Source organism: Alexandromys fortis, unplaced genomic scaffold (assembly GCF_014885135.2).
Source record: "Alexandromys fortis isolate MF-2015 unplaced genomic scaffold, M_Fortis_MF-2015_v1.1 scaffold_6, whole genome shotgun sequence".
In the NCBI taxonomy this organism is placed as follows: Eukaryota; Metazoa; Chordata; class Mammalia; order Rodentia; family Cricetidae; genus Alexandromys; species Alexandromys fortis.
The window spans coordinates 7,212,197-7,239,181 of record NW_026067902.1 but is presented as its reverse complement, the minus strand read 5'-3'; the positions used below and the strand labels follow the sequence as shown (position 1 = coordinate 7,239,181).

The window sequence follows — 26,985 nt, the reverse complement described above, 5'->3', positions numbered from 1 at the left end:
GCCTGCATGTGTTAGAGATTACACACTGGCTTAAGGAATCTTAATTTGGGGGGGGGGGAGGCTGCCTATATGAAATAAGGAAACTCAGCAGGCAAATGCCGCATTCAAATAATTAGTTAGTTCTCCAGCCCAATGTTTTTCTCTCGACCCTTCCTCCTTTGTGTGATGTCCAGGTTGGCCAGGTGTTTAAGGTTCTCTTGCTTCTGAACTGTGTGCTTTGGGCGTGTTACTGAGAGGTGGGCGCGGGAGAGACTGACAGGGTAGCCACAGCAGACTTTCAGCAATGTATGAGGTAAGGGAGTCATCTCCCTATTGTAAGACCAGAGAGGGAGATGCCTGCTAAGTGTGACGGACATGAGTCAGCCTTGCTTCCCAGACTGAAGCTGCCACCTCCTGTGGAAGGTTTTTCTGGGCTTCTGTCTTTCTTGGTATCTCCTGGAGCGCAGCACTTCTGAATTTTTAGTTTGGTAAATTATATTTATTTACTCATTAGGGGGTGGGGGCATATGTGGAGGCCAGAGGATAACTTTTTTTTTTTAAAGATTTATTTATTTATTATGTACACAGTGTTCTGGTGTCAGCAGACCAGAAGAGGGCACCAGACCTCATTATAGATGGTTGGGAACCACCATGTGGTTGCTGAGAATTGAACTCAGGACCTCTGGAAGAGCAGGCAGTGCTCTTAACCACTGAGCCATCTCACCAGCCCCAGCGGGCAACTTTTATGGAAGTCAATTCTCTTCTTTCAGCTTGTGGGTTCCAGAGATTGAACTCAGGTCATCAGCTTGACAGCAGCTGTCTTTACCCACTAAGCCATCTTCCTGGCTCCACATCTGACTTAAACAAAACAAAACAAGAAACAACCAACCCAAAACGTTAAAATTTTCATGTGTGTGCTACATGTATGTTGGTCCCTGGTGAAGTCAGAAGAGGGCGTCAGACCTCTTGCAGCTGGAGTAACACAGATGTGAGTGCTGTGAGCTGACCTTGGGTCCTCAGGAAGAGCAGCCAGCCCTCTTCACTGCAGAGCAAACCCCCCCCCCCCCCCCATTTTTCTCTGAAGAGTGTGCTGCTTTTATTCTGGGCCAGGATTTGGCTCCAGGTCCCTGCCTTCTGCCCACTGGGGAAGCTGCTGTAAGCACTCCATTTCCCTCATGTCCACATGAGCAGCTGCTTTCTTGAGTGGGAGGCCTTTGCCTGTGAGTTGAGGAGAGGCCAGAAAACCTGCAGGCTGAAGGCTCTCACAAGTTTCTTGTCCCTTGGTGAACTTGGTCCTGAGCGCCATGCCTGGGTGTGAGTGTGCGTAGCTGGAGTGGTGTCAGCAATGGTTGTTGGCCTTTTGTCTAGCGAGTACTCCTAGGTGGGGCTCCAAGGTGTTATCCAGAGAGATCCTGAGGTTGCTCATTGGAGGCAGGTGAGACCTAGGGAGTTCCTTTCCTGCAGGCTTGTTCCTTCTAGACCTACTCCATTTCTTAGTCCTTCATTCTAGTCACCTTAGGGTCTTGGGAGTAACACAATCAAAGAACTTTACGATAGTTCTTTATCTCCTTTTACTGACTTGTATTTCAGAACGCCTCTTCTTCTTTTAAGAAGTAGAATCAGGTTTGGGAAGGTGTAGTATCAGGCTTGAGGTTCATAAAAGGCCCATGGAGACTTACTCTGTTTTTGAGACAGTTTTACTATGTATCCTTGACTGACTTGAAGGCCTCCGTCTCAGAGCAGACTCCCTGCCTCAACCTCCTGGGCTGAGATCTCAGGATTGCAGGCGGGTAGGTGCTGCTCTGCCTGACAGAGAGGTTCTTAGCATCCTCCCCTTGCTTCCCCAGCTCTACCTCTGTTTTTGTCCTTTTCTGCCTGGGGACCCAGCAGTCTTTGTGAGTCTCCTTGACAACAGGATAGATAAGCTAAAAATAACCTTGCGCTGGGCTTTCTCTGGTGCTTGGCTCAGTTCCTGGGGCGTCTAGATGCTCCCAGAGTATGTCAGTGAGTGGCTTACTGGGTGGGGGTGCTCATGTTTGGAAGCCTGAGGTCCAGGAATCAGAACTAGATAACACCACATGGCATTGTTATCTTGTCCTCCTTACCTAGTCGGTGGCCAGTGCTGTGGGAATGTAAATGTTAAAGAGTGGAAACTGACTCTGTGACAGTGGAGTAGGACAGAACTCTGGTGGAATTTGCTTCTCTGTCTCCTCAGGGAATACCTATGCTAGACTGGAGGCTATAGAGCAGTGGTAGTAAGGTAGTGTGCCTGCCTGGTATGTGCAAGGCCCTCGGTTTAATCTCCAGGCTGTAAAATAAAGCAAAACAGCACACAAAAAAGGAACTCCCAAGGATGAGGAGGACCTCTTCTGAGCCCCTTTCATAAAATGGACATATAAGGATTCAGAGCATCTGGGTCAGTGGTGACAAGCTGTGGCTTCTCCTCACTGGGTGTGCTGTGTCTGTAGGTCCTTTACCAGAGCCAGCTGTCTCTTAATGACAACAGCCCATGCTAGCCAAGACCCCACGTCAGGGCTGATCACAATTGTAACCGGTTTAGCTGTAGCTGCCTTAGGGCAGCGGCTGGGTCTCTCTGTCACACCTGGGATTAATCCCCCTCCCTTTCCTCCTCTACCCATTAGCAGGCATTTTACTGTGGACCAGGCACGAGGAAACGAGAACAAGATGTCGTGGTCCAATGTTTCGAAGTTGCCCGGGAAACAGTTTTATAAAAGAAGGCTCGCTGTGAGCAGCATTGAGGGAAGGTCCCAGGGTGACGAGAACATGAGGCTGAGTGAGAGAACATGTCTGTGACAGAGTTCTTAAATAAAAAGGGTACATTTAAAACATTTTACAAACTAATAAGACAGAAAGCTCAGAAGAAAAAGCTTACCAATAGCTTGGCAAACATTTCACAAAAGATATAACACTGGTCAATAATCATGAAATTATGTATGGGAGAGAGTAAAATTTATTTAACTTAAAAAGTGACAGTTTCTGTGTCATATTTCACAAGGTTTTGAAGATTTAATAAAATGTCTGTCATTTTTAGTTTTTTTTTTTAATTTCTTGGTGAAGAATGAAATGATTTCCAGACTGAAAGAAAATATAGTGGGTTGAGCATGTTGAAGTTAGAAGAGGTGGGTTAGTATGTGGCACTGGGCACTTGTCTGTAAACGGGGCTGACTGTGTCTCCTTTTTGAACTCACACTGTGTTGGGTTGGAGACAGTCCACAGATTGCTAAGAGCGCTGTTGGTCAGTTCTCAGGGACCTGATTCCCCTCCTCTTCTCACAGCACCCGGACCAATTGCTCCCAAGATGGTTTGTAGGACCAGAATAGTCTGTGGCTGGTGTGCTTTTGTTCCTCCCACTCAGGCAGGGGACAAGGTCAGCGCTGCAGGTGTTTCCTGGAGGATAATCCTGCGTGCAGAGTTTGCTGATGTCCAGCCTCCTGTGTGAGGCGGAGGGAGGGACCCGGTTCTGGCTAGAGCATTGACTTGAATGGACCAGAACGTGGGGCTTTACTCTGGTTGTGGCAGCTCTCACAGTGTATTCTTGTGAGGGTCAGAAGTCTCCTGGGCTTTGGGACATGGCGGTATTTACTAGTCTCTGGGGGCAAGAAGCCACAAATTTGGCTTCTTCTGAGAGCCTGGAACTTATGAGAGTCCACTGCATGCCACGGCACAGGAGAGGCTGCGCTCTCAGGTTCAAGTGCTGGTGGAGAGGGGTTTTCAGAAGTGGAGAGCTGTTTCTGGGTGCTTGTGCCCTGACAGGGATAAGCCTGGGATACTTAGGTAATGGCAGGCCAGGCTCATGGGCAGTTAGTCGCAGCCTCCTCCTTTTTGCATTCTCCGGATACAAGTGAGGCATGTCTGTCTTCTCATACCCCCGCTCCCCATGGTGTGCATGGCACAGATGCCTCTTCTCATGTCAGAACACTGCCAGGATTACTGCGTGCCATCTGCTCTGTCACCTCTCTGTGCCAGGTGCTCTTTGAGCTTTTTTTCCCCGTGGATCTTCCATGATAACCGCTCACTTCTTAGTAGCTAACCCAGCATTTTTGACCTTTGCTCTTCTGTTTTTGCTGTGTAGGAATTGGAGTCAGAAGCGAAGATAGATGGAGAGACTGCATCAGACAGTGAGAGCCGAGCAGAAGCAGCTCCCCCACCAGCCCCCATAGATGACACCCCAGAGGTCCTTAACAGGGCCCTTTCCAACTTGTCTTCAAGGTAACCGACTTAGTGGTGACCGAACCAGTTGCATGAAAGGCTGAGGTTTTTAGGGATTCTGGTTCAAGATTATTTTCTCTCCACATATATCCGCTGTGAACATTTCTTTCAGTTCTCAAGGGAGATCTAAGAAGTGTCTCAGCTTAAGTGAATCAGGGGTAAAACTCTTGACTCAAGAAAACCAGTCCCCTAAACACCAGCTGTGTGTGTATGAGAAGCACAAATCTTAAGACTCCAGAGCATTCTCTGAAAGTGTTTGTGTGCCTTCTGTGGGTAAGGGCATCATGGATCCTGGGTTGAAAGCCCAGCTTACCATTAGCTTGCTGCAGGATCTGTTTTCTTTTCTTTCTTTTTTTTTTTTCTTTCCTCAATTTATTTGTATAGAGTGTTCTACCTGCAGGCCAAAAGAGGGCACCAGATCTCATTACAGATGGTGTGAGCCACCATGTGGTTGCTGGGAATTGAACTCAGAACCTCTGGAAGAGCAGCCAGTGCTCTTAACCTCTGAGCCATCTCTCCAGCTCCCTGTTTCCATTTCTAAGCATAATATGTACAAATATTATATGCTGATTTAAAAATGCCAGTTGAAATAAAACCTATTTAGACTGTTGTGTTGAGAGTTGGGTGGGTTAATGCATAAAGTTCTTATAGATATGCCTGTTGCATGTTTGTGATAGTTGGTACTCTCTTTGTCTACGACAACTGTTATCATTGTGATTTCAGGGCCATGCCATGAAGAAGCCAATTGTAGGGAAAAAAAAAGATTTTAGACTTAGAAATGGCCATGGAAGCCATCCATGTAGACACAGGAGCAAAGGACACTGTCTTACCCACTGGCTCTCCGCACACTGCCCTCAGACTTTGAGGTGTGTGCTCATGTGGCTTCTGCACCTGCTGAGTTTGGCTGTGAGCAGAAAGTGGTGCCGGGTCTTGCCCTCCCCAGCTGTGCCTCTGCTCCTGAGAGGATTACTACCTGCAGGGCCCTGGAGTCTCACTTCCTTTAGGCTTGTGTTCTGGTTCTCCCTGGGCTCCTAACGGGTCTTTCTCTTTCACCTAGATGGAAGAACTGGTGGGTGAGAGGTATCCTGACTTTGGCCATGATTGCATTTTTCTTCATTATCATTTACCTGGGACCAATGGTTTTGATGATGATTGTAAGTACTGTTGACAAGCCATGATAATGCTACATCAGCTTTACCTGTGGGGTTGGCCATCTGCAATGCCTGCTGCCAATAGTGCCTTGTGTTGGGTTGGTTTTGAGAATGCTCGGAGCCCCAAGTTTCTCAGAAGCTTCTGTCCTAGAGCATAGCCTCCTCCTATTTCTTGTGTGCCGGCTGTAGGGTCAGTGGCATGAAGGACCCTGGCTGCTGGTTTGTGTGAGATTCCGGTTTTGTTTCTTGTTTACCCGGGGCTTTACTCACAGACTCAGAACTTTCATTAAAAATTTGCAGTTCACAGGAGTTCAATCTTCCTGCCTGTTTTAGTTTGGCCTTCCGTTGCTATGATAAACACCATGACCAAAGGCAACTTGGGGAGGAAAGGGTTTATATGTCCTGATCACAGTCTATGATGAAGGAAGCCAGGGCAGGAAACTGGAGGCAGGAGCTAGAGCAGAGACAATGAGGAACACTGCTTGGTGGCTTGCTCCCCATGACTTGTTCAGTCTGCTTTCTTATACATCCCAGGATCACCTGCCCAGTGATGGTAGCACCCACAGTGACTGAGCCTTCCACGGCAATCATCAGTCAGGAAACTGCTCCACAGGCTGGCCTACAGGCCAGTCTAGTAGAGGCGTTTTTCTCAGCTGAGCTTCACTCTTCTCAGATGTCGCTAGTTTGTGTCAGGTGGACAAAATGTAATCAACACAGTCATTACAGACAGTTCTAGGTGGTGACAGCTGGGTGCTGAGCAAAGCAGCGGAGCCCCTAACGTATATATTCAAGCTCAAAGTGGGAAGAGGATTGACTGAGTCCTGGAAGGTTCTCGAGTAAAAGGTTAATGAGGACACTAGGACCGTGCATCTTACTATGAGAAATTGTGAAGTAGAGGTCTGTATTACCCTGGGGTGGTCTGAGACAAAGGGGGAAGCAGAATCAGTATAAGATGGAAACATCCAAGTACCATGACTGTGCTGAAGGCCTGTGAAGACCCTAGGAAGAGCTCTCCGATTTCTCTGTTTTTCAGGTGATGTGTGTTCAGATTAAGTGTTTCCACGAGATAATCACCATTGGCTACAATGTATACCACTCCTATGACCTGCCCTGGTTCAGGACCCTCAGCTGGTAAGCTCTCTTGGTCCATGGGGCACTTTGCCTGATGTGGGTGATGTGATTTGTGGTAGGAGATTACAGAGTGACGGTGGAGACAGCCATTGCCACAGACTTGCACGGTATCTTTGAGTCTGTGTCTTTCATAGGCTGGATTGTATGGCTGTCTCTGAGGAGTCTTCAGTAGCTGGTGTCTTCCCTAGAAGAAACAGATGCATCTGGGCCTGAGTCCACCTCAGTAGTAGGATTCCTTAGTTCCTGCAGCCAGGGATGGCAGTTTGTGTCCCCACCTGAGATCAGCGTAGTTTTATGCTGCAACCCAGCACATCACTGGACTCACTGGACTCACTGGGAGCTGGCAGGTTCTGGTGTCAGTGCTGCTGTCTCTGGAACTTGATTTCCTCGTCAGTACAACAGATCATTGAGGCTTCATCTGTTGGAACCATTCTTCCTCTAAGGCACTCATGGTGCCAGCATGGTTATGATCTGAGCTCTTTCAGAGACTGTTTTTTCTTCTCCTAAAAAGACGTGGCTGCCTAACAGCAAAAGCTAAATAAAGAACTGTAGCGCGTATGATTTCTGAGCTCCTTCCTGACCCACCTGCTGTTGGCTCCCCTGTTCTCAGGTGGTGCTATTCTAGCAGAGCTGGGAAGACTCACTGACTATGCTAACTGCTTTGGGACCTAATGGACTGATGGTACTGATTTGTACGTGAGAAACGTGGTGATGACCAGGGAAGCTGACTTGCTCAGCCGTGGTCCACTCTTCCATGTTTCACATCACTCAACAGTACAAGCTGACTCTCAGCCTCCACCTGCCCTTGGGATTGCTCTCTGGGCCACATGTTCTCTTTGTGACAGTTCTACAGTTAGACAGCTGTGTTTTGAATTTTGTTATATACTCAGGAGGCCTGACCCTTGCTATGGTCACTTTGCAAAGAAAGTTTTTCCACACAATGGAAAATAAACCCAGTGTGGGGTTTTTTCGTAATTGAGAGATGGGAAAGAGAAGCTCTTTGGTTTCTTTTGTTGAGGGCTTGAGCTGATGCAGCATGATCCCGTATCCAGAAGCATAATGGAGCTGTTGGTTGTGGCTCCCCCCTCTTGTTTCTCCAGTTGAAGAGAGGATGCAAACAAATGCATAGTTAATGCTAGGTGAAGGATCTGGGTCACAGCCAGGCTTCCAAAGGAGGATATGTCCTGAGACGGAGCCCAGGTGCCTAATGAAGTCATTAGCTACTGCCTGCTATAGAAAATGTGATGTGGTAATGGATATCAGGTCATGCTTCATCTATCTATCTACCTATCTATCTGTCCGTCCACCCATCCACCCATCCACCCACCCATCCATCCATCCATCCATCCATCCAGCCATCCATCCATCCATCCATCCTCTCTCTCAAATACTTAAAGTGGTGTTGGAGCAATGAATGAAAACAATGGATAGATGAAGGGGTGTTCCAAGCAAGGAAGAGATAAAGCAGAACAGACAGTGACAAGGCCAAGTGGGCCACTTTTGACAGAAATGGGGAGATCCTGTGCGAAGTCAGAGTGACCCTAGGGGGTGGGCTGAGGCACACTTTGGAGGGTCCCAAGATTGGCTGTGGGAACACCACAAAGTGGGGGGAGGAGACAGACTTCCAGGTTTGTAATAAAGGGAGAGTAAAGTAAAATGTGCCATAAATTTCTAGATCAGTTCTCAAGGTGGTGGGCTGTTCCCTTTTTGAGGTTTTCTGAGAGCTTGTGGAGGAGGGCTGCACACAGTTCCCTGGCACTGCCTTCTCATCATTTTCAGGTACTTCCTTCTGTGTGTAAACTACTTCTTCTATGGCGAGACAGTGACGGATTACTTCTTCACTCTGGTCCAAAGAGAGGAGCCCTTGCGAATTCTCAGTAAATACCACCGGTTCATTTCCTTTACCCTGTATCTCACAGGTATGTATCGTGTGCTCTCCCAGTTCTCCTCTGGGCATCGTGTTCCTCTGTTTCATTTGTACGAGTTGGTTAAAATTTTGTGATGTCAACTGACCATGCTAGGAAGCAAGCTGACAGCTTGATTATATTGCTGTAAGCTAATTTTCTCCGTGGGCTATGAAATCTCTGTATTGCTTAATTGTTACAAGTAAGTTAGTCAGTAGACCACTTACCTCAGCTAAAGAAAAAGAGGAAGAAATGCAGTGTGAGTCATTTGATCTTCTCTCCTGTCTCCAACTAGGGTTCTGCATGTTTGTGCTGAGTCTAGTTAAGAAGCATTACCGACTGCAGTTCTACATGGTAAGGGGAGTGTGTGTGTGTGTGGGGGGGGGGTATGAATGTGCATTTTATGTGTGTGAGAGAGAGATTGAAATTGATTTCTTGATTCACTTGAAGATCTGCAGAGACTAACCAGGCAAGTTTGTTGGCCTGATGATCTATAGAAACTAATTAGGCCTTTGATGTTCTGTAACAAATCAAAACTTGATATGGCTTGTTCTGTATTCATCTAGAACACAGAGCAGGGAGACAAGAGTCCTGCAGACCAGACTCTCCTTACACCCTCAGAGGTCTTTCCTCTGAAGGTGGGCTCCAGGGAGGGCCATGCTGCAGCCGTGAAGGCACTGCTGCAGAGCCTCCATCTCATTCATTGTTGGTGCTGGTCATTCCTTGCCTCGGCCTGAGACAGTTTCTGTGAGTGGGAAAATGAAATGTCCAGGCTCGAGAGCGGGAAAGGACCCACTCACTAGTAGGAGGCAGACCCTGCTGGTTTCTGTTATTGTTTGATTGGGTATGATGATGTAACTTAGACTGGTCCCACATTTACAATCCTCCTGCCTCTGAAGCGCTGAGATTTCAGGCATGCCTTACCCTTGTCTGACTTAGTCCCTGCTTTGATGGGACAGTCACTGGGAAGGACTATGCTACTCCAGAAACTCGTTCGGTCCTTTTCCCTGCCAGTGAGTCAGGTGTGAAAGCAGGTCTTCCCTGGTTCTCAGTAGTTTCCCATTTGTCCCTTCCTGTTCTTTGAAGCTGCTTTGGAATGCGCTTGGTAGGTAGAGTTCATTCCTTTCTCTTGCAGTTTGGCTGGACCCATGTGACCTTGCTTATTGTCGTAACCCAGTCACATCTTGTTATCCATAACTTGTTTGAAGGAATGATATGGTAAGTAGTGACATTGGGACATTTTTTTCCCTTCAAGGTTGGGGGTTCTCATATACAGGCAGGCTAAGGATCTCTGCCTCCGTTTCTAAGCTTCCCACCGTGAGCACATCAGAATTCTCTGTGGGCTGGTTTACAAAGTACAGTTGATTCCCATAGGTCTGGAGTGGCACCTGATTCAATTTCTAGTCCATTCCCAGGTGAGGTAGATGCTGTTGTTCAGAACTGGACTCCGAGACGCTCTAGTCTAAATTGACAGGTTCATTGAAAGTTAAAGAACCGAAGGTCAAAAACTGTGGCAACAGACTTGATAATGTAGGCTAGATAATCATGATTTCCTACAGCCTATAAACAAGGAAAGTAATGAATATACACATGGAGGCGGATATTTGTCTCCCATCAGCCAGCTCCCAAATAACCACATGGAAGGCTCGGTTGAGAGCTTAGGCCTTTTTTTTTTTTTTTTTTTTTAAGCTCTTACAACTTAAATTAACCCATTTTCATCAATTTTTACTTTTCTGCCTCATGGCTTACTTATCTTTACCGTGTATTGCCCATGCTGCTTCCCTGCTTCCTCCGTGCCTGCCTCGTCACTCCACCTTCTTGGCATTTTCTCCGCCCTGAAAATCTTGCCTAGCTATTAGCTGTTCTCGCTTTTCATTAAACCAATCAGAATGACACGTCTTCACAGTATTCAAAAAGATTATTTCACAGCATACACACGTGAATAGGTCAGTAATTACAGGGAGCTTTTTAAAACTGATAGTTCCCCTTGTGGCAGAAGAAACAGGACCAGATAGGTCAAGAATTGATAGTTACCTGACCCTGCTGAAGATCATACAGAAGGAGAAGGAGATGGGAAACTGATTTCCTTTATGATGAAAAATAAATAATGTGCTAGAGAATTGAATCTGGCAGTGGGTCAGAAGAACAGTATGCTTCTGTGTGATCTGATTTAAGGGCATGGGAACTTGTCTGTTGTTAGTCACGGGCTGACTGGAGAAGCTAGATGCCCTCAGTGGGATGGTCAGGACACAGCTGGTGTACTGTGAGAGATGGTAAATGCTGTGGGTGACAAGCCCACAAGCTTCATCTCTAAAGAGTGCCTGCAAGTGTTAGCTTTATGTATTATATTAAAAACAAGTGTAATGGCCCCGGGAGGCACCCACCAGCTCCTTCCCTGTCTGGGTTTTTGTTAGGTATTTCTTAAGAGTGCTAAATTCAGGGCCAAGCATACCATGAGGATCATTTGTGGCTAATATTAGCCTTTCTAATGAAGGCCTCATCACAGTCTGTAGAATAGAGATGGCGGGAAGCCTCGATGAAGGAAATGCTGTGGGAGCTAAAGAGCCCATCACTTTCAACTCCCTCAGAGTAAGTTGGGAAATACCACAATTTCCATACAGCATATTACACTGGAATAGAGGAACTTAGAACAATATCAGAGTAAGGTGAGGGGCGGACTGGACCAGTTCTGTTGGGAAAGACATATCAGCAGGGGAGGAGCAAGGAAGAAGCATATCGAACCCTGAACTTATTATAACCAGGAAACAGAAAGAGCAAGAGAGAGCGAGAGAGCGCTAAACTTTGAAATTTTAGTCTTTTTGAAACCTGCCCCCAGTGATACACCTCCCCCAGCAAGATCACACCCCCTAATCCTTCTGGAATAGTTCTGCCAACTGACAACCAAGTGTTCAAATCTGTGAGCCATGGGGGTCATTCTCAGTCAGACCACGACAGTCTACTCCTTGGCCCCTGTAGGCTTGTGACCATATCTTTATGTAAAATGTATTTATTTGAACTTCAAAAGTCTTCATAATCTTTGAGGCTCAATAGCTTCACAGTACAAAATCTCTGAGATTCAAGGCAATTTCTTAATTGTAATGCCCTGTAAAATCAAAAAAACAAATTGTATACTTTCAACATACTGTGGCACAACAGTTGTATTGCCATTCCAAGGGAGGAAATGGGGTGTAGTGAGGAAATACTGGACCAAAGGCAAGGCCAAACCCAGCATGGCAAACTCCAAATCCTGTAGCTCCATGTCGCATGCCAGAAGTGGAGATGCTCCCCCCCGCGTTGCCGACTACAGCACACTTCTTTTCTTGGGCTTGTTCCACTTATTGTGTGCAGCTCTCTTTGGCTGGTATCCTACAGCTCTCGTACCTCCAACATTCTGGGGTCTACAGTACAATCCAGTCCTTACTTTGACAGCTTCACACAATGGAGGCTATTATGGGTCTCCATTCAGGGACTCTTCTTGCCACATGTCTGTCCTCAGTAGCTTTCCTTAACCTAGGGAGAAGATTCCAAAACCCCTTTGCTTCTGTATCTTTCATGAATAAAGCCAGAATCACTTGGTTGGATGCTGAGGATGGAAACCGACCTCCTCCTTGAATATCATTTGCATAAGCTTTGATTGTTGTTGCTCTAAGGAACAGGTAATTCCTTAGGCAAAACTTTTCACAAGTTGTAGGTTTAGCTGGGTGATGTCTTACCTTGAGGGCAGCACTCACTTTATCCATTTCTCCTCATCTCTCTCAGCACAAACCTTGGCTCCAACATTAAATTTCTTGGTTCTTTTTTCTCTTCAAACTGAACACTTTCCATTTCTTTTTATCCCACTTTTCCTTTCCATTGAATATCTGCAGAAGAGTGATCACTAGTAACCACAGCAGAGTCAACATTAGGCTGTCCATCGAAGTTTCCTCTGCCAACGAAATTAGTCCAAAACTCCTCAATTTAGCCTCTGGCAAATTCTTAGGATAGGGCAAAAGTAGCCACATTCTTTGTGAAACTATCACAAGAATGGTCTCTGGCTCAGTTGCTGATACTGTTCTCTGAAACCTCTTGAGCTGAGCATTCACAGTCCACAGAGTGCTACTAAGCTCCTATTAGAACTGTCAAGTTAGCCCTGGTACAGCATTCAGCTACTTTCCTCATCCAAAGTCCCAAAGTTCCACATTCCTCCAGAAACAGTGTGGACAGGCCTGTTACAGCAATAGCCCACTCCCTGGGCTTTAGTTGGTCTTAGTTACTTTTCTGTTGCCATGACCAAAACATGAAAGAAAACATTGTATTTGGGGAGAGTCCATGACAGAGAGATATAGATACAGATGGACACACACACACACAGAAGGCTTAGACTTTTGAAGCCTCAAAGCCTGCTTTCAGTGACACACCAAGGCTACACCTAATCCTTCCCTAACAGTTCCACCAACTAATGGCCAAGCAGTCACATAAATGGGCCTGTGGGGGCCATTCTCATTCAAACACATAGAGAATATTAGTGCTAGTAATTAACATGGGAAATTTAAGTATGACTATATGATGTGTATTACTTAAAAACATAAAGATAATTACTAGGCAGAAAAAGATTTTAGGTTGCTGTTTGGAGGAGTATAAAGGGTGGGAAGTAAGCAAATGCCCTTACCTTGAACAGTTTGTTATCTTGCTCATGTACTACTTTGTACTGAAAGAGAGTCAAATGGCATTTATAAAATGCTGTCTTCATTTGTTCAGTCATTCCGTGAACATCTGAATACCAGTCATGTGCCAGGCTCTAGATACAGCATTGGTGTGTGTTCTTCCTCTGCTTTTTTTTAGAGATGGTATCTGTAGCCTAAGCCAGCCTTGAACTTAGAGCAGTCCTTTTTTATCCTTTCCAGGTAGTGTTAGAGGCTTGTACAACCATGCCTGACTTACTTTCTTTTTAAATTTGTATTTATAGATAATCAACTAAACATAGTAATGTATTTTATTATGTTTTCATATGTGTATACAATATATTTTCATTACTCACCCCTTATTGCCCTCTTCCTTCCCACTTCACTGATTCCTTTCTTCTTCCCATATTTATTTTCTTCTCAACTTAAAACTTAAAGAGTTACAAATACACCATGAGTTATCTTGGTACTGAATTATTACTGACATTCTTTGGTAGACTTCTGAGATCATCTTGGTAGAGTTACTCCTCTCTCGGATTTTTTTCTAGGTTCATTGTTCCCATTTCGTGTGTCATCTGTAATGATATTATGGCCTATATGTTTGGCTTTTTCTTTGGTCGGACCCCGCTCATTAAGGTAAGTGGGTCACCTTGATATGGGTTGTCCCAGTGGGTGGTAGTGCTTTCTGTATGGCTTATCAGTGGATTAGGGAAGAAATCTTGTTGGTGTGTATCTACTCTAGTCCTGTCTTTTGTCACTCAGGGGATATGTAAGAGAGAAAAAAAAAGCCCAAAGAGAAATAGGCAAATACTTATTTCCAAAAACCTACCAAATAAAATATTTTTATGTAGACATACTTTTGGGGCTCTGGTTTTTGATTATTATTACTAATGTATATTTTTATAATACAATAAATGTGTAAGTCACTAATGGACTAGAAAGAAAACTAATCTGAAAAACATAGGATAGGAAACAAGGAAAACATTTTTGGAGAGAATTTTGAAAGTGATATGATTAATTGAAGAGGGTTTTTATGTAGAAATACTTCTTGTTTGTATGGTTTTGAGATGGTCTTGCTGTGTCGCCCTGGCTGGTCTAGAACTCACTGTGTAGACCTGGCTGGCTTCAAAGAGATCCTCTTGCCCTCTGCCTTCTTAGACCTGTGATTAAAGGTTTGTGCCATCACACCTGGCTGGAAATACTTTTCCTAAGTAACCAAGCACCAAACTGAAGTTACAGACTTATCCTTTGCTGACAGTGTGTTTTTGTCTGCAGCTCTCTCCGAAGAAGACCTGGGAAGGCTTCATTGGGGGCTTCTTTGCCACTGTGGTGTTTGGCCTTCTGGTAGGTGATAACTACTGTCTGGATGGGGAGGGGACAGGGCCTGACAGTCTTCAGAGGCCTGTGCAGGAGTGGAGAATATGTCTTCCCAAACCAGGGTCTCTTTCCTGCCCAGTGCTGACCTTGCTCAAAAGAACAAGTTTTGTAACTGGCATGGCAGCTTCCAGTTTTCAGGTTGCTGTGTAGGGCCCATGCATACCCTATATGTCCTCTTATGCCCAGGCACCAGGTATTAAACTAAGACGGGGGTGGCAACTGGCAGCTTGGATTAAGGGGTGAGGTAAGAAGTGTTGCTTCCTCTCAAGGTTTTCTTCTGCATATGGCTTGTCCAGGAGTATAATCTTCTAACCCTTTGAAGACACCGTTCCCTGCTGCTGATTCTCAGTCCTTCCCTTTTCTAATGTTGGCTGCCTGTCACTGTACCCTCCCCACCACATCCCTACCATGGCTTCTCTGTAGCACTGACTTTAGAGATTCTTAGCACAATGGGGGCAGGGCTCCATAGGTGGGAAGAATTGTCTTACAGCTCTTTGGTCAGATCTTTCCTGGGTTTTTTTTTTTTTCAAGGTTTGTGTTTGGACATATATGTGTGTGTCCCCAGTGAGACATATGAACCTTTTTGCTTAACAATTCAGGTAAAATATACATGTAGTGAAACACAAACTTTTCTTTGAGCCCATGGCATCCAGTGAGCAAGGTGGGAGGAACTCTGAGAATCATGGTACTGGCCATTCAGGCTGGATGTCTACAGCTGATGTTCCTGCTTGCCCCTCTGCTCTCCATCCCTAGCTCTCCTATGTGATGTCTGGGTACAGATGCTTCGTCTGTCCTGTGGAATACAACAATGACACCAACAGCTTCACGGTGGACTGTGAGCCGTCTGACCTCTTCCGCCTGCAGGAGTACAACATCCCTGGAGTGGTCCAGTCGATAGTTGGCTGGGTATGTGCCACTTACATACTGGGTGGCTGCAGGGAGGGGTTCCCTCCAGAGATGCTAGCTTCCCCTCCTCCCAGAACTCTGAGCTCTGGATCGGGATCGGGATAGAGGAGACCTTTCCCCAACTTCATGTCACTTAGAGGAGTGGTTCTCTTATTGTGTGGGTTCCTAGAGGACCCTGAGATCTCTGTGAAGTCCTGGCTGCTTTCTTAATAATATGTGCCTCTTTCTCTGGGTTGACATCTTCTGATGATACAGAATTAGTGGTGAAAATTTGTGACATTTGGATATGAGTTAAAACTCCAGCCCTGCCTGGACTAGCTCCTGATTGCTTGCTTTATGCTATACCTTCCTGGCAAATGTAGACAAGACAGTTGCTCTTGTGTATGCCCTTGATGGGATTCTAAAATTAGTAACTTCATTAAAATATTTCTGATCCTCGACACCATTTTAATATTCTCTGTACTGAAATGGAAAATAGACAGAAAGTATTTCTGCCAAATGCTGAAGCATAGTGTGTTCCAAGGAAAGAAAGACGTACAGTTGTGTAAGTTGTGAACTCAACTAGCTGCTCAGTTCTTAGTATAGAGTTTTTATTTGAAAAGACTTGGGTATAATGGGACATTTTTCATGAGAAGAATGAAGTAAGCCTGTCACTTCAAAGAAAATGACTGATAGTTGTTACAATGACAAAAATCCACATTTCAGGTGAAAATGAGAATTTTGAAAACATGCACCTGTCATTGTGAACATGGTGGCTTTCTGGCACTTCAAAGCTGTCTGACCTCACATGACAGAATGTGCCCACATTTGCATAACAGTTGCATAACAGTGACCTGGTGTTTCTTAGATGATCGGTGTATGGTGTTCATAGTCATGTCTGGGTACAAGGTCCATCTGCAGTACATTGTAGACCAATGGATTTATGTGAAGAAGCACAAAAATTCATTAGGAAGACTTCAGATTCCACACTGTACCTAACTTTTCTTCTGGCTTTTGTTTTTGTGAGGCAGGATCTCACTATGAACTTGGAATCCTTCTGCCTCCTTGTGAGTGCTGGGATTGTAGGTGTGTGCCACCATCTGGCTCTCAGATATTGCATGAATGTATGTATATTTTTAGATGTCTATATACATACATATGTGTGTGGAGGCCTAAGGTTGATGACAGAAATCTTTTTCAATTGTTCTTCTACCTTATTCTTTTGAGGCAGGGCTTCTTGAGTAAATCATGAAGTTAGCACTATGCTTTCTTGCTAGCCAGCTTATTCTGGGATCCTCTTCAGAGTCTGGAGTTACAGCTGGCAGCCGTGCACACCCAACATTTCCATGAGTTCTGGGGCTCTGAACTCTGGTCCTCTTGTTTGTAGGGCAAGTACTTTAACTGGTGAGCATCTCCCCAGCCTGCTCCTAAGCTTTAAGAAACTATGCCTGTCAAGTTCTGGTGAAAAGATAAAGAATGCCCACAATTCTCTGAGAAGACTGCTAAAATACACATCTTTTTAAAATTATATTCTCTGTAAGGCTAAGACTGGATTTCCTTATATATTGCCTGCAAAACAGCATAGGAAGTTGATTACTTGTTTGTTTGAGACAAGTTCTTATGTAGTATAGACTGGCCCTAAACTCTCTGTAGCTAATGGTACCTTTGAACTCCTTATCCTACTGCTTCTGCCTTCCCAGGGCTGGGATTATAGGCAGGTACCACTACTCCAGGCCAGAATATCTTACTATCTACTATTGGGCCATATGTTAGAAACTTTGACTAAAAACAAGGACCAATCTTTCCCCCCCCCCCCCCCCAGGTTAATTTCTTTTATATGTATGAGGGTTTTGCTTTTAGGGCTGTATGTGTCTGCAGTGCCAGTGGAGGCCAGAAGAGGGTGAGAGATCTGTTGTGGAATTTTTGATCACACCATGAACCCTGAGATTATGTTAATTAAATAAAATCAACATTGAGTTAAGAGGCTGAGCCAGCAACTAGTTGACAGGAAGTAGTGGTAGAGAGTAAGAGGTCAGGAAGATGAATAGAGAAACACACAGGAAGTAGTGGTAGAGAGTGAGAGAGAGTCAGGAAGACGAATAGAGGAACACACAGGAAGCAGTAGAGAAGGATTTTGAGTTTGGCAGCCTTTTTGGTTTGAGACTGTGGAAGAGAAGCTCTCTCTTTTTTGAAGTTGGCTAAAGAGGAGGGTCAGTTGGTTGGTTGCTCCTCGACTTCTCTGAGCTAGCAGGTTTTCATCCCAGCATCTGACTCCAGAGTCTTTATTGATAAAATTGTAAGATTGAGATTTAGTTTGAAAATAAAACAGATCTCCTTGAACTAGAGTTATGGGTGGTTGTAGGACCACCATGTGTTCTAGAAACTGAACCCAGGTTTTGCAGAAGCAGCAGGTGCTCTTAACCACTGAACCATCTCTCCAGCCCTTCAGTCTTCTGATTAATTGAAAAAGAGAGAACTAGTTTTATTAACTTGTTCCAATAATTGTAAAAAGCCAGACTTGCCCATTGCTTGACTTGAATTTCACTTATTCTCTTCAGAAAACAGTGAGGATGTACCCTTTCCAGATCCACAGCATCGCTCTCTCCACCTTTGCCTCTCTCATCGGTCCCTTTGGAGGATTCTTCGCAAGTGGATTCAAACGAGCCTTTAAAATCAAAGTAGGGAAACGCTCCTCTCTATCCCTCACCCCTCACTTCCTTTCTCTGCCCTGCTCCGTCAGCATTTACCACTCCACCATACCAGTTTATGTACCTTGGCACTTAATGTCTGCTCTTCTTGACCCATGTGCTGGACTTGGGGGTCAGTAAGCGAAAGTAAAAATCAGTTTTTAGTTTGTTAGTTTCTTTCAACAAAAGAACATTTTGTAATTTTAGTTGTATTCTGTGACTACTTGAGCATTTGATTCTATACCTCTTTTCATCACCTTGTCTACCCAACAGGGCTCTGTTATGGGGTGGATCTTTTAGTCTGGGATTTGGTTGTTGTGAGGCCAGGCTCACCCTTCTTTTCTCTGCTCCAACAGGACTTTGCCAATACCATCCCTGGTCACGGAGGCATCATGGATCGCTTTGACTGCCAGTACCTGATGGCCACCTTTGTCAATGTGTACATTGCCAGCTTTATCAGGTACGGTTCCCTCCACCCGAACCACATGAGTGGATTTCTTTTTTTGTTTTTTGTTTTTCTCAAGACAGGGTTTCTCTGTGTAGCCCTGGCTGTTCTCTCTATAGACCAGGCTGGCCTCAAACTCGGAGATCCGTCTTCCTCTGCCACCAGAGTACTGAGATTAAAGGTGTGTGCCACCATGCCTGACTGGATTTTTTAAGTATAATGATATCCTCAAATTAGTCTCTTAATTTCAGTGAAATCCATCCTAAGCTTGAATGTGGTTTTTAGTTGTTAATGTTTATGGATTGTCTGAGGTCCCCCCTCTACTAATAGTGAATTTACAGATCAGAGTTCCACTTGGATAACTGGGCCAGCAGAGTGACCTCCCCTGCTCAGTCATGCTTCTTGTTTTGTTGTAGGGGCCCAAACCCAAGCAAACTGATTCAGCAGTTTCTGACATTGCGGCCGGATCAGCAGCTCCACATCTTCAACACACTCAAGTCTCACCTGACTGACAAGGGGATTCTGACCTCTGCCTTGGAAGACGAGTAGTGTCCACCCAGGGCCAGGAGAGCCAGAGCAGGACTGAATGAGAGGGGCAGGTCACCAAGGCCAGCCCAAATGCTGTGACTTAGGTAATGAAAAGCTAGAACTCACTGTCTTTTTTCCCCTCCCTTTTAAATTTGTGAGTTTTGTTTTTTAAAAATCTGTATATACAGTCTGTTTATAGTGTGGGCTGTGAGTAAGTTATAGCTTTGAGTTGCAAAGAAGTCACAGGGAAGAACCATTTGGGTTTCTTAAGTACAGGTATTGAACAACATGAAAGACAGTGTTGCCCAGCTCGGGGTCTGCTGGTGGTTTTAACCCCCACCCATCTAGTTTCTGGGCTGTCTGAGAGGTCATCCGTTGATCTGTGTCTAATAGTAGAGAGACTCTCCCACCTGGCACAGCTTCATGGCCTCATTGCTTTTGCTTGACACCTTTCACTGGGGCTTCTGCAGGCATCCCTGTCTGGGAGCAGTGGAAGGCCGCCCTCTGTAGAACAGAGGGGGAGGCTTACTGATCAGATAAGCTTCTTGTCCAAGCCAAAATCCTGCAGAGGGCACAGGAGCTTTGTTCCTAGTTTGCGTTCACCATACAGACTGAAAGAAGATTTCAGGCTTCATTTTTCTCAGAAAGTGTGAAGAATTGATGAAGTCTGGAAAGAGAACCCCACACTGTAGTATTTCAGGTATACGCAGTAGAATGCACTGTCACAGCCTTCCCCGCCACGCAGGCTCCGAGGACTTCTGGAGGAGGTCCTGCAGACCGTTTCTTTCAGAGCTGAGGCCCTCACATTTGTGCTCTGGGTTTGCTGCTGCTGAGTTCGTCTGGGGACTCATGAGGGGTGGAGAGCAGAGGGCTTTGGTTCACATACCCCTTGCCTGGAAGCCCACTTGTGTTGCTGCTGTGTTGTGTACATAGTACTCTTGAGGTGAATGTGTGTTTATCCGGACTTCTTCACAGAGTCCCTGAGTCCTGCTTTTTTACTACGGCAAGGTTAATCTTCTCAAGGCTTATTGTACACTTCTTATGAAATGTGACCAGTGTAGATGTAGTTTATATGTTACTGGGGACCTCTAGCTGTTGTTTGTGTAAGCTGTGATTGTTCTTTTCCTTCCTAAGCATAAGCTGAAATTGAAAAGTCGAGAGGCTGGTTCTTTGTCAGGCCCAGGAGCAGGTGGCAGAGAAAGAACTTGCCCAAGCATGTCAACACCATGGCCATGGTGTCCCCACTGCTGAGGAGGGCGCCATGACTTGCTTTAAGCACATTGGTCCGTGCCAGTTTGTTTTCAATTAGCCTTCTATCTCCTCGAATAAACAGACAGCTCTCAGAGTGTCTGTCATGCGCCACCATGCGCCCCACATGGGAGTGAGGGTGGAAACGGCTTTTTGGCTCTGAGCTTCGATGTCCACGTCAGCCTTGTGGCTTTTCTTTCTCAGCTCCCAGGGCTGCATTGAACCCCCTGATGCCTTGGGTTTGGGTTGTGTGGCCTTGGCTGGGAAGCTTTGCTCTCAGGGTTCTGCTTTTCTGACTTACCCTGGAAGTTCACCAGTTCTGTAACTATCCAGAGAAGTTCCTGTCACTAGAGGCCCCTGTTGCTATTGAGTCATGTCTTGGGCACCCAAAAAAGAAAATACACTCAGGTGCATTTTACAAATGCTCTTAGGATGAGTCAGTGTCTTCTTAAGATTTTCAGTGGTATTTAGGAAGGAGACTGTACTTTTCTGACTGAACAATGACCTTGGATCACCAGACTAGATAGAGAAGGCACTCCAGTCCCCAGCACCCAAGACTCACTCTTGAGCAGCAGCAGTTGAGGCTTGAGGAAGTGGTTGCTGGTGCTGAAAACACTGAAAGTCGGTGGTCACTGGAGCTGCCAGCCAGAGGTCTGTATTCTTTTCTGAGTTCCTGGGAAACAGGAGACTTTCCAGTCAAGTAGCCAGGAGAGCAGTGCCACCGTGTGTCTGTACAGCATGTTATTTGTCCCATTAAGTAGGCAGGATCCGAGAGACAACTTTAACAAGCACCGTGCAGGTCTCAGTGGCTCACATAACTTGCTTTACACTCATTTTGTCAGAAATAAAATTTTTGTGCCTTCCCTTGTCATGAATTTAGTGTTTGTCACTTTCAAGCATGGCTTTATATTTCCACTTTGTGTGATTGTAAGTATTGTGCAGTTTTAATTTAGAGGGTTTTGTTTTTCTGTTTGTATGCCATCTGTTCCTAGCAGCTTTCTGAGGCCCCCCGAATGAGAGCCAGGGGGTGAACCAGAATACTGCATCTCACAGTTTGTTTGCAGGACAGGAATGTCTAGTCCTTGGCGTCCCTACACCTGAAGTTCTTTAGTGTTCCTTCTCCTAGGTCCCGGGGGTCTGAGAAAGGCCAGAGCCAGTGCTTAGCTATTAGCTTATAACCGGTGATAGTGGGGTCGCAGAACCCAGGCTGACAGACAGAACAAGCCATGGTGGCTCCCTGGTGAGTTTGTTCACGAATGTTCCCAGGAAATGGGGCCTGCCCTTTGTGTGTTATTCCCACCCTCTTAACCACCTCAGTGTGAAAACAAAGTTCATGTTTGTATCTTACTTCTGAAAGTGAAGTCCTGTAAGGAAATTGGAGAGTGTACACACACACACACACACATACACACACAGCCTGTTTCACAATCTCAGCTTTTTAGTGTGTGCTTTATAACCACATTTAAAATGTATTTATTCCTAATGTACTATAGTAAACATGAACTGGTCTTCAGAGATATTAAATCTAACATGTAATCTTATATAGGTGGACTGTGAAACTATTTTTATGATATTTCAGAAGACTCAACAAAGACCTTATGGGCTAATTGCTGGATTGGCAAGAGCCAGATTTGAATGTGTCCCTGAGTTTACCGAGCCCATGGCAAGCTGAGGTCAGTCCCTGTTAAGGAGCTGGGTGGAGGAGTGATGTAAGGACTTAGGACAGGGTATCTCACACACAAGACTGTATGGCAGTCACTTTTCTTGTGAAGTCAGCCTGAGGTAGATCTCCAGGGGGACTTTTCTTCACTCCCAAAGTGGACTAACATAGCTAAAGCTTCTTGTTAGGAACATCTGAGGCCATGTTGTCCTTGTCTCTCAGAGTATTTGTTGTCTGTGCCCACTGTTCCTGTTCACTGGCTCATGTGGGAAGAGGGTGGTTTTTCTTGCCCAGGTCAGGATGAGGAGGGAGACCTGAGCGAGGGTGGCAGGGTAGCTCTGACACAAGGGAGTCAGCTATGGGTGGACTCTGTCTGGAGCACAGGGTACAGAGGGTGCCCAGAAGGAACTGTCAGCTTCCGAAGAGGGGAGGGCAATTCTTGGGCAGCGCTTCAGACTCTCCCTTGTCTTGGGCAAATGAAACTTCCTTTCCCTGTTATCACACTAGTCAGCTGCTCAGCATCCTGTTTGTAAAGAGATTATTAGCGTCCACTTCCTGATTCAGTTTCCCTGGTTGAGGGGGGCCTTATGGAGGGTGCTGGGGTTCGGATCAAGTGGTAGAGGAGGGTCCTTATTTCAGGGCTTTGCTAGGCCCATCTGCAGCATCCTAGATAGGTCCTCACTCACGCTATTCCAGGGTGAGTCCATTCCTAGCTGCTCACCGGTTCTGTTAGAATGTGGCTCACCTTCTGCCTCCTCTAGCCTTCCTCTCTTCAAGTTGACTGGCAGGGACCCTACATGGGCCCTGGGTTCTCCTGTGGATGGAGACTGTTACCGTTGGGTTGCTGCTTCACTGGGCAGGCCACACTGTTGTTTTCAAAGGTCAAAAGACCGTGATGTTGGGGGTAGTTTAGAGGTGTGCTTTGTATGCTGAAGTGTTGGGGTTTTAGGACATGGGATGGTTTTGAGACTAGAAGGGCAGAATATGCAAAAAGTAGAGTTTGATGACTAGTGGTCTTCAAATCCATTGGCTGTCTGAAGACTCTGTCCCCACCCTTCCTCTTCATCAGTACCTATCTGCCCGGCTCTTTATCTTCTTCTCCAGCTGGCGAAATGCAGCAGTGTGTTATTAACAATTGCAAACATATAGTGCTTAATATGCGCCAGGCACAGTGCTAAGGGTTTGCATGTGTTATCTCCTTTACTCCAGAGGACGCTCTGGCTAGGTGTTTTCCCATCTTAAGGATGGGAAAGCGGAAGCTCTGGGTTAGAAATGAGAACAATGTGAAGAAGACGGACCAGAGGCTCAGACAGCCTCCATCTGGCCAGGTTCCAGGCTGCTGGCAGTCTTCACCAAGCAGCTGGCTGTGAGGATGCTTGTGAGGATTTCCTGAGCTAATGCATGTGGTTAGCAAGGTGCCTGGCACATAGTCAGCACTCAATAAATAGTAGTTGCTTTTTTTTATTCTGTTTAAACTGAGCTCAATGAGTGGTTCGGCCCACACTGATTGGCTGATGGGTATTCAGCTCCCATGTTCCCACTGCCTGCACACAGTTTGCTGTTTGTGTCCTATATAAAGTGACCACACTGTCCTCCCAAGAGGAGCACTTCAGCCGTCCAGTGGGAAGAGCCCTATGCAGCAGCTTGCTGTTTCCCATGGCATCGAAGCCACCTTGGCTGAGGGACAATGTGAGGCTGCTTCCTCTTTTCCTGTGGCTGAGATTGCTCACAGGAAGACTGTTTGTTCTGACCTGGGGGTGCCTCACCCTGGGCAGCAAGGGCCTGTCTTGTTCTGAACCCCACTTTCCCCAACTAAGGCCCGCACTCTTGTACAGTGCAGGAATCCATGGTTCTCTCTACAGGTGTGTATTTCAGGAATAGACAGGATAGAGAAAACAATCCTGCTGCTCAGTACACCAGCCTAAAGCCTAAAAGCCCTGCTGTGCTCTTGACACCACAAGCGTTCCACCCTGCGTTTCTTTCTTAAAAGGACAGACTACAGCAGGTGACCATTGAGGCCAGGTGATGTGTTTCTGTCTGTTCTAGATTAACAAAGGATCCCATACACATAATTATTAATCATGAATGGAGAAATATTTAATCGGTTTTCTGAATGGACATGGGGAATTGGGGAAGGAGAGAGAGACAGAGTGTGTATGTGGGTGTGTGTCTTGGACAAGCCTTCCTTTGATTGAATGGCATTGGCTAACATGACCCCGGAGCTTCTCAGACCACGTGAGTAGGAACTTCAGTTCTGACTGTGGAGTGTCCCAGGGTGTTGATGGGACCTGCAGGCCTGTTGCTAGAATCCAGAGACTGGAGCTCCTCTTGCTCTTCTGGACTTGTGTTTGCCGGCCCTGGCCCCTCCTCCTTCACTGTGCCATCTGATGAACCAGGCAGTCCTTTATCTGGAGAGAGAAGTCCAGTGCTGACAGAGGTCCTGGGGCACTGCTTTCCTAGACCGTGGCCATGCCCAGCTCTAGCTCTTGAAGGACTTTGAATGAGTACAGCATCAGAAGGACTTGCCACATGGCCATCTGCCCCAAGGGAAATTTTTAGGTGTTACCTTCTTAGCTACCTCTGCCCCCTTACTAGAATTCCTTTCTCACCTGTTAGGTTTGTGTGTTGGTTTTTCTGGCTTTTCTCAAAGGAACACTGATGTAGAGAAGGGGTAAGAGTGTTTTGCAGTGAGCTGAATGTGCATACGTGTTTGAGTTCTTTGTATGAGGTTTTTCTCATTTCTTGGTTTCTGTCTTGGGACAATAGTGAGCAGGTGTCGAAGGCTGAATAACAAAGCGAACTAGTGGAGGCAGGGGAACCATTAAGACCCTGGGAGGCAGCAACTCTTGGTCCAGTTTAAGGACTCTGGAGAAGTCACAGGTGCAGCAGCAGGACCGGGAGCAGGGGACTGGGTGGGAGTCACACAACCAAAGGTAGACTCAGGTCAGTTCAGTGCCCCTTGGTGGCTGTAGGTATCAGAAATCACCTCAGAAAATCTATCCTGGGATTCTTAGGCTCATTGGCCCCTTCTAGAGTCTGAGCTGAAGATAACACTTTTCCTAACAGCAGTGGGGATCACAGTGGCAGATGGCACAGAGCACCCTAGTTTCTTAGCCCTTTTCATTGTGTGGTGGGACCTGCTGAATCCAGTTGTCCTATACTGCCTGTCCGCTTTCCTGTCCTCAGACGGGGGCCTGGGACACAGCACTTGGTTGTGTAGCATCCATGTGACAATCCTTAGTTCTCTTAGATAGATACGTGCGTGTGTGTGTTCCTGTTGGGTAACTTCTCTAAGCCAGGCTTTACTAAATCAGTGTTCTCACCATGCCCTGCCCTTCTCTCTGCACTTAGGATTGTATAGAACACACGTAGATTCTTCTCAGTGCAGTGTAAGAATGTGATATATTGTATATTGGAAAGTATTTACCTTATTTATATACCTGAATGTTCCTATTAAACAAATAAACATATCTTAAATTCTAGATTGTGTGTGGTTTTTGATGGGAGAAGCCCTTTAAAAATTACTTTATGCATATGGATGTTTTGCCTCTGTGTGTGTGTGTGTGTGTGTGTGTGTGTGTGTGTGTACCACACATGTGCCTTGTTACCTACAGAAGCCAAAAGAAGACAGATCCCCCACCACTGAAATTACAGATGGCTTTGGATTACCATATGGGGGCTGGGAATCAAACCTGGGTTTTCTAGAAGAGCAGTTAGTGCTCTTAATCTCTGAGCCATTTCTCTGTTCCCAAGAGGTTGGCTTCTGTGTTTTGTTTTTAAGACAGTCTTACTAAAAGCCTAGGCCGATGTTGAATGTAATACCCTCTCCCCTCTGCCTCTGAATGCAGGGGTCACATACATCACTGTCAGTCAGGAAGTGTATGCTCTTTTTGGTTTTAGTTTGTTTTCACTGCCTGTGTGTGTGTGTGATACACTTGCATGTATGAGCGTGTGTGTGGAGGCCCCCAGGTTGATGTTGCGTGTCTTCCTCTCCTTGTTTGCACTCTACCTTATATACTGAGACAAGGTCTCACGCTGAGCCCATTGCTCAGCTTTTCGATAGTTTGGTGGGTTCCCTGTCTTTGCTTCCTAGAGTGTGGGATTACAGGCAGGCTGTCATGCCCATTGAATTTTTATGTGAGTTCTGGGGATCTTCACTCAAGTTTATACAGCAAGCATTTTACTTGCTGAGCCATTTTCCCAATACTGGGGGAGTGTTTTTTTTGGTGTTGATTTTTTTAATATATTAAAACTTTAAAATTAGATTCATTCATTTTTTTTATGGGTGGGTGTTTCCCCTCCTTGTTGTATGTGTGTGTAACACTTGCACGCCTGGTGTCCAGGGAGGTGAGAAGATGGCGTATCTATCCCCTGGAACTGTAGTTCCAGATGGTTGTAAAACAACATGTGGGTGCTGGTCATCAAACTCAGGTCCTCTGGAAGAACAGTAAGTGCTCTCAACCGCTGAGCCATCTCCCCAACATCCAGGAAGTTTTGAAGGCCAAAGGTGGGACAGGAGTGTGGTGCCCTGGTGTGTTTACTTCCTGTAACTGGGGGTAGACACTGTGTCCAGCCAGTATTATCTTCCAAGGTGCTGCCCACCACCCCTGCTCCTAGAGCCATCTCTGTCCTTGGTCTTTGTGCCAGCTCTCCTGGCAGTCTTCCCGTCTTTGTGGCTCCTTCTCAGCCTTTCTTCTTTCTAAGTGGCTCATCACTTGTCTGTCTCATGGATGGGCACTCTGCCCAAGCTTCTCCGCTCCCCTCTAGTTTCCTAGGCGTTCCTGTCATTCTGAGGGCTTCAGCCACCACATTCCCCGTAGCTCCCAGGGCCTGCGCTTGCAGGTACTTCTTTCCATGACCAAACCCAAACTCATGGCCTTTTCTAACGTTCTTTCACTCACTGTCTCTGCTCTTTAAGCCAGTAATGTGAGTGACCTCATCAATAGTTGGATTGGCCACTCTGCCTTCTGGCAGGAGCATGTTGAGTCGGGAGGAGACACTGGCAGCAATTGCAGCCCCAGCGACAACTGTACTCCGGGCACAATGAGATGCCGATGGAGAGGGAGTTTTGACCTGTGTTGTTTGATCCGATGTTTCCA

General features: G+C 46.0%; 1 protein-coding gene across 1 annotated transcript in view; it reads left to right on the top strand.

The window, feature by feature from the left end:
* Cds2 (CDP-diacylglycerol synthase 2) overlaps positions 1–25,368 on the top strand; it is a 46,654-nt gene extending 21,286 nt beyond the window's left edge. The window contains exons 2-13 of the mRNA XM_050134097.1: positions 4,073–4,209; positions 5,267–5,363; positions 6,394–6,491; positions 8,271–8,410; positions 8,691–8,749; positions 9,531–9,613; positions 13,605–13,692; positions 14,332–14,400; positions 15,187–15,339; positions 17,877–17,996; positions 18,362–18,465; positions 18,867–25,368. Coding sequence (XP_049990054.1) covers positions 4,073–4,209; positions 5,267–5,363; positions 6,394–6,491; positions 8,271–8,410; positions 8,691–8,749; positions 9,531–9,613; positions 13,605–13,692; positions 14,332–14,400; positions 15,187–15,339; positions 17,877–17,996; positions 18,362–18,465; positions 18,867–18,999 — 1,281 coding nt within the window. The 3' untranslated portion in view covers positions 19,000–25,368. The remainder of the gene's footprint in view (positions 1–4,072; positions 4,210–5,266; positions 5,364–6,393; positions 6,492–8,270; positions 8,411–8,690; positions 8,750–9,530; positions 9,614–13,604; positions 13,693–14,331; positions 14,401–15,186; positions 15,340–17,876; positions 17,997–18,361; positions 18,466–18,866) is intronic.
* Positions 25,369–26,985: the final 1,617 nt, after the last annotated feature.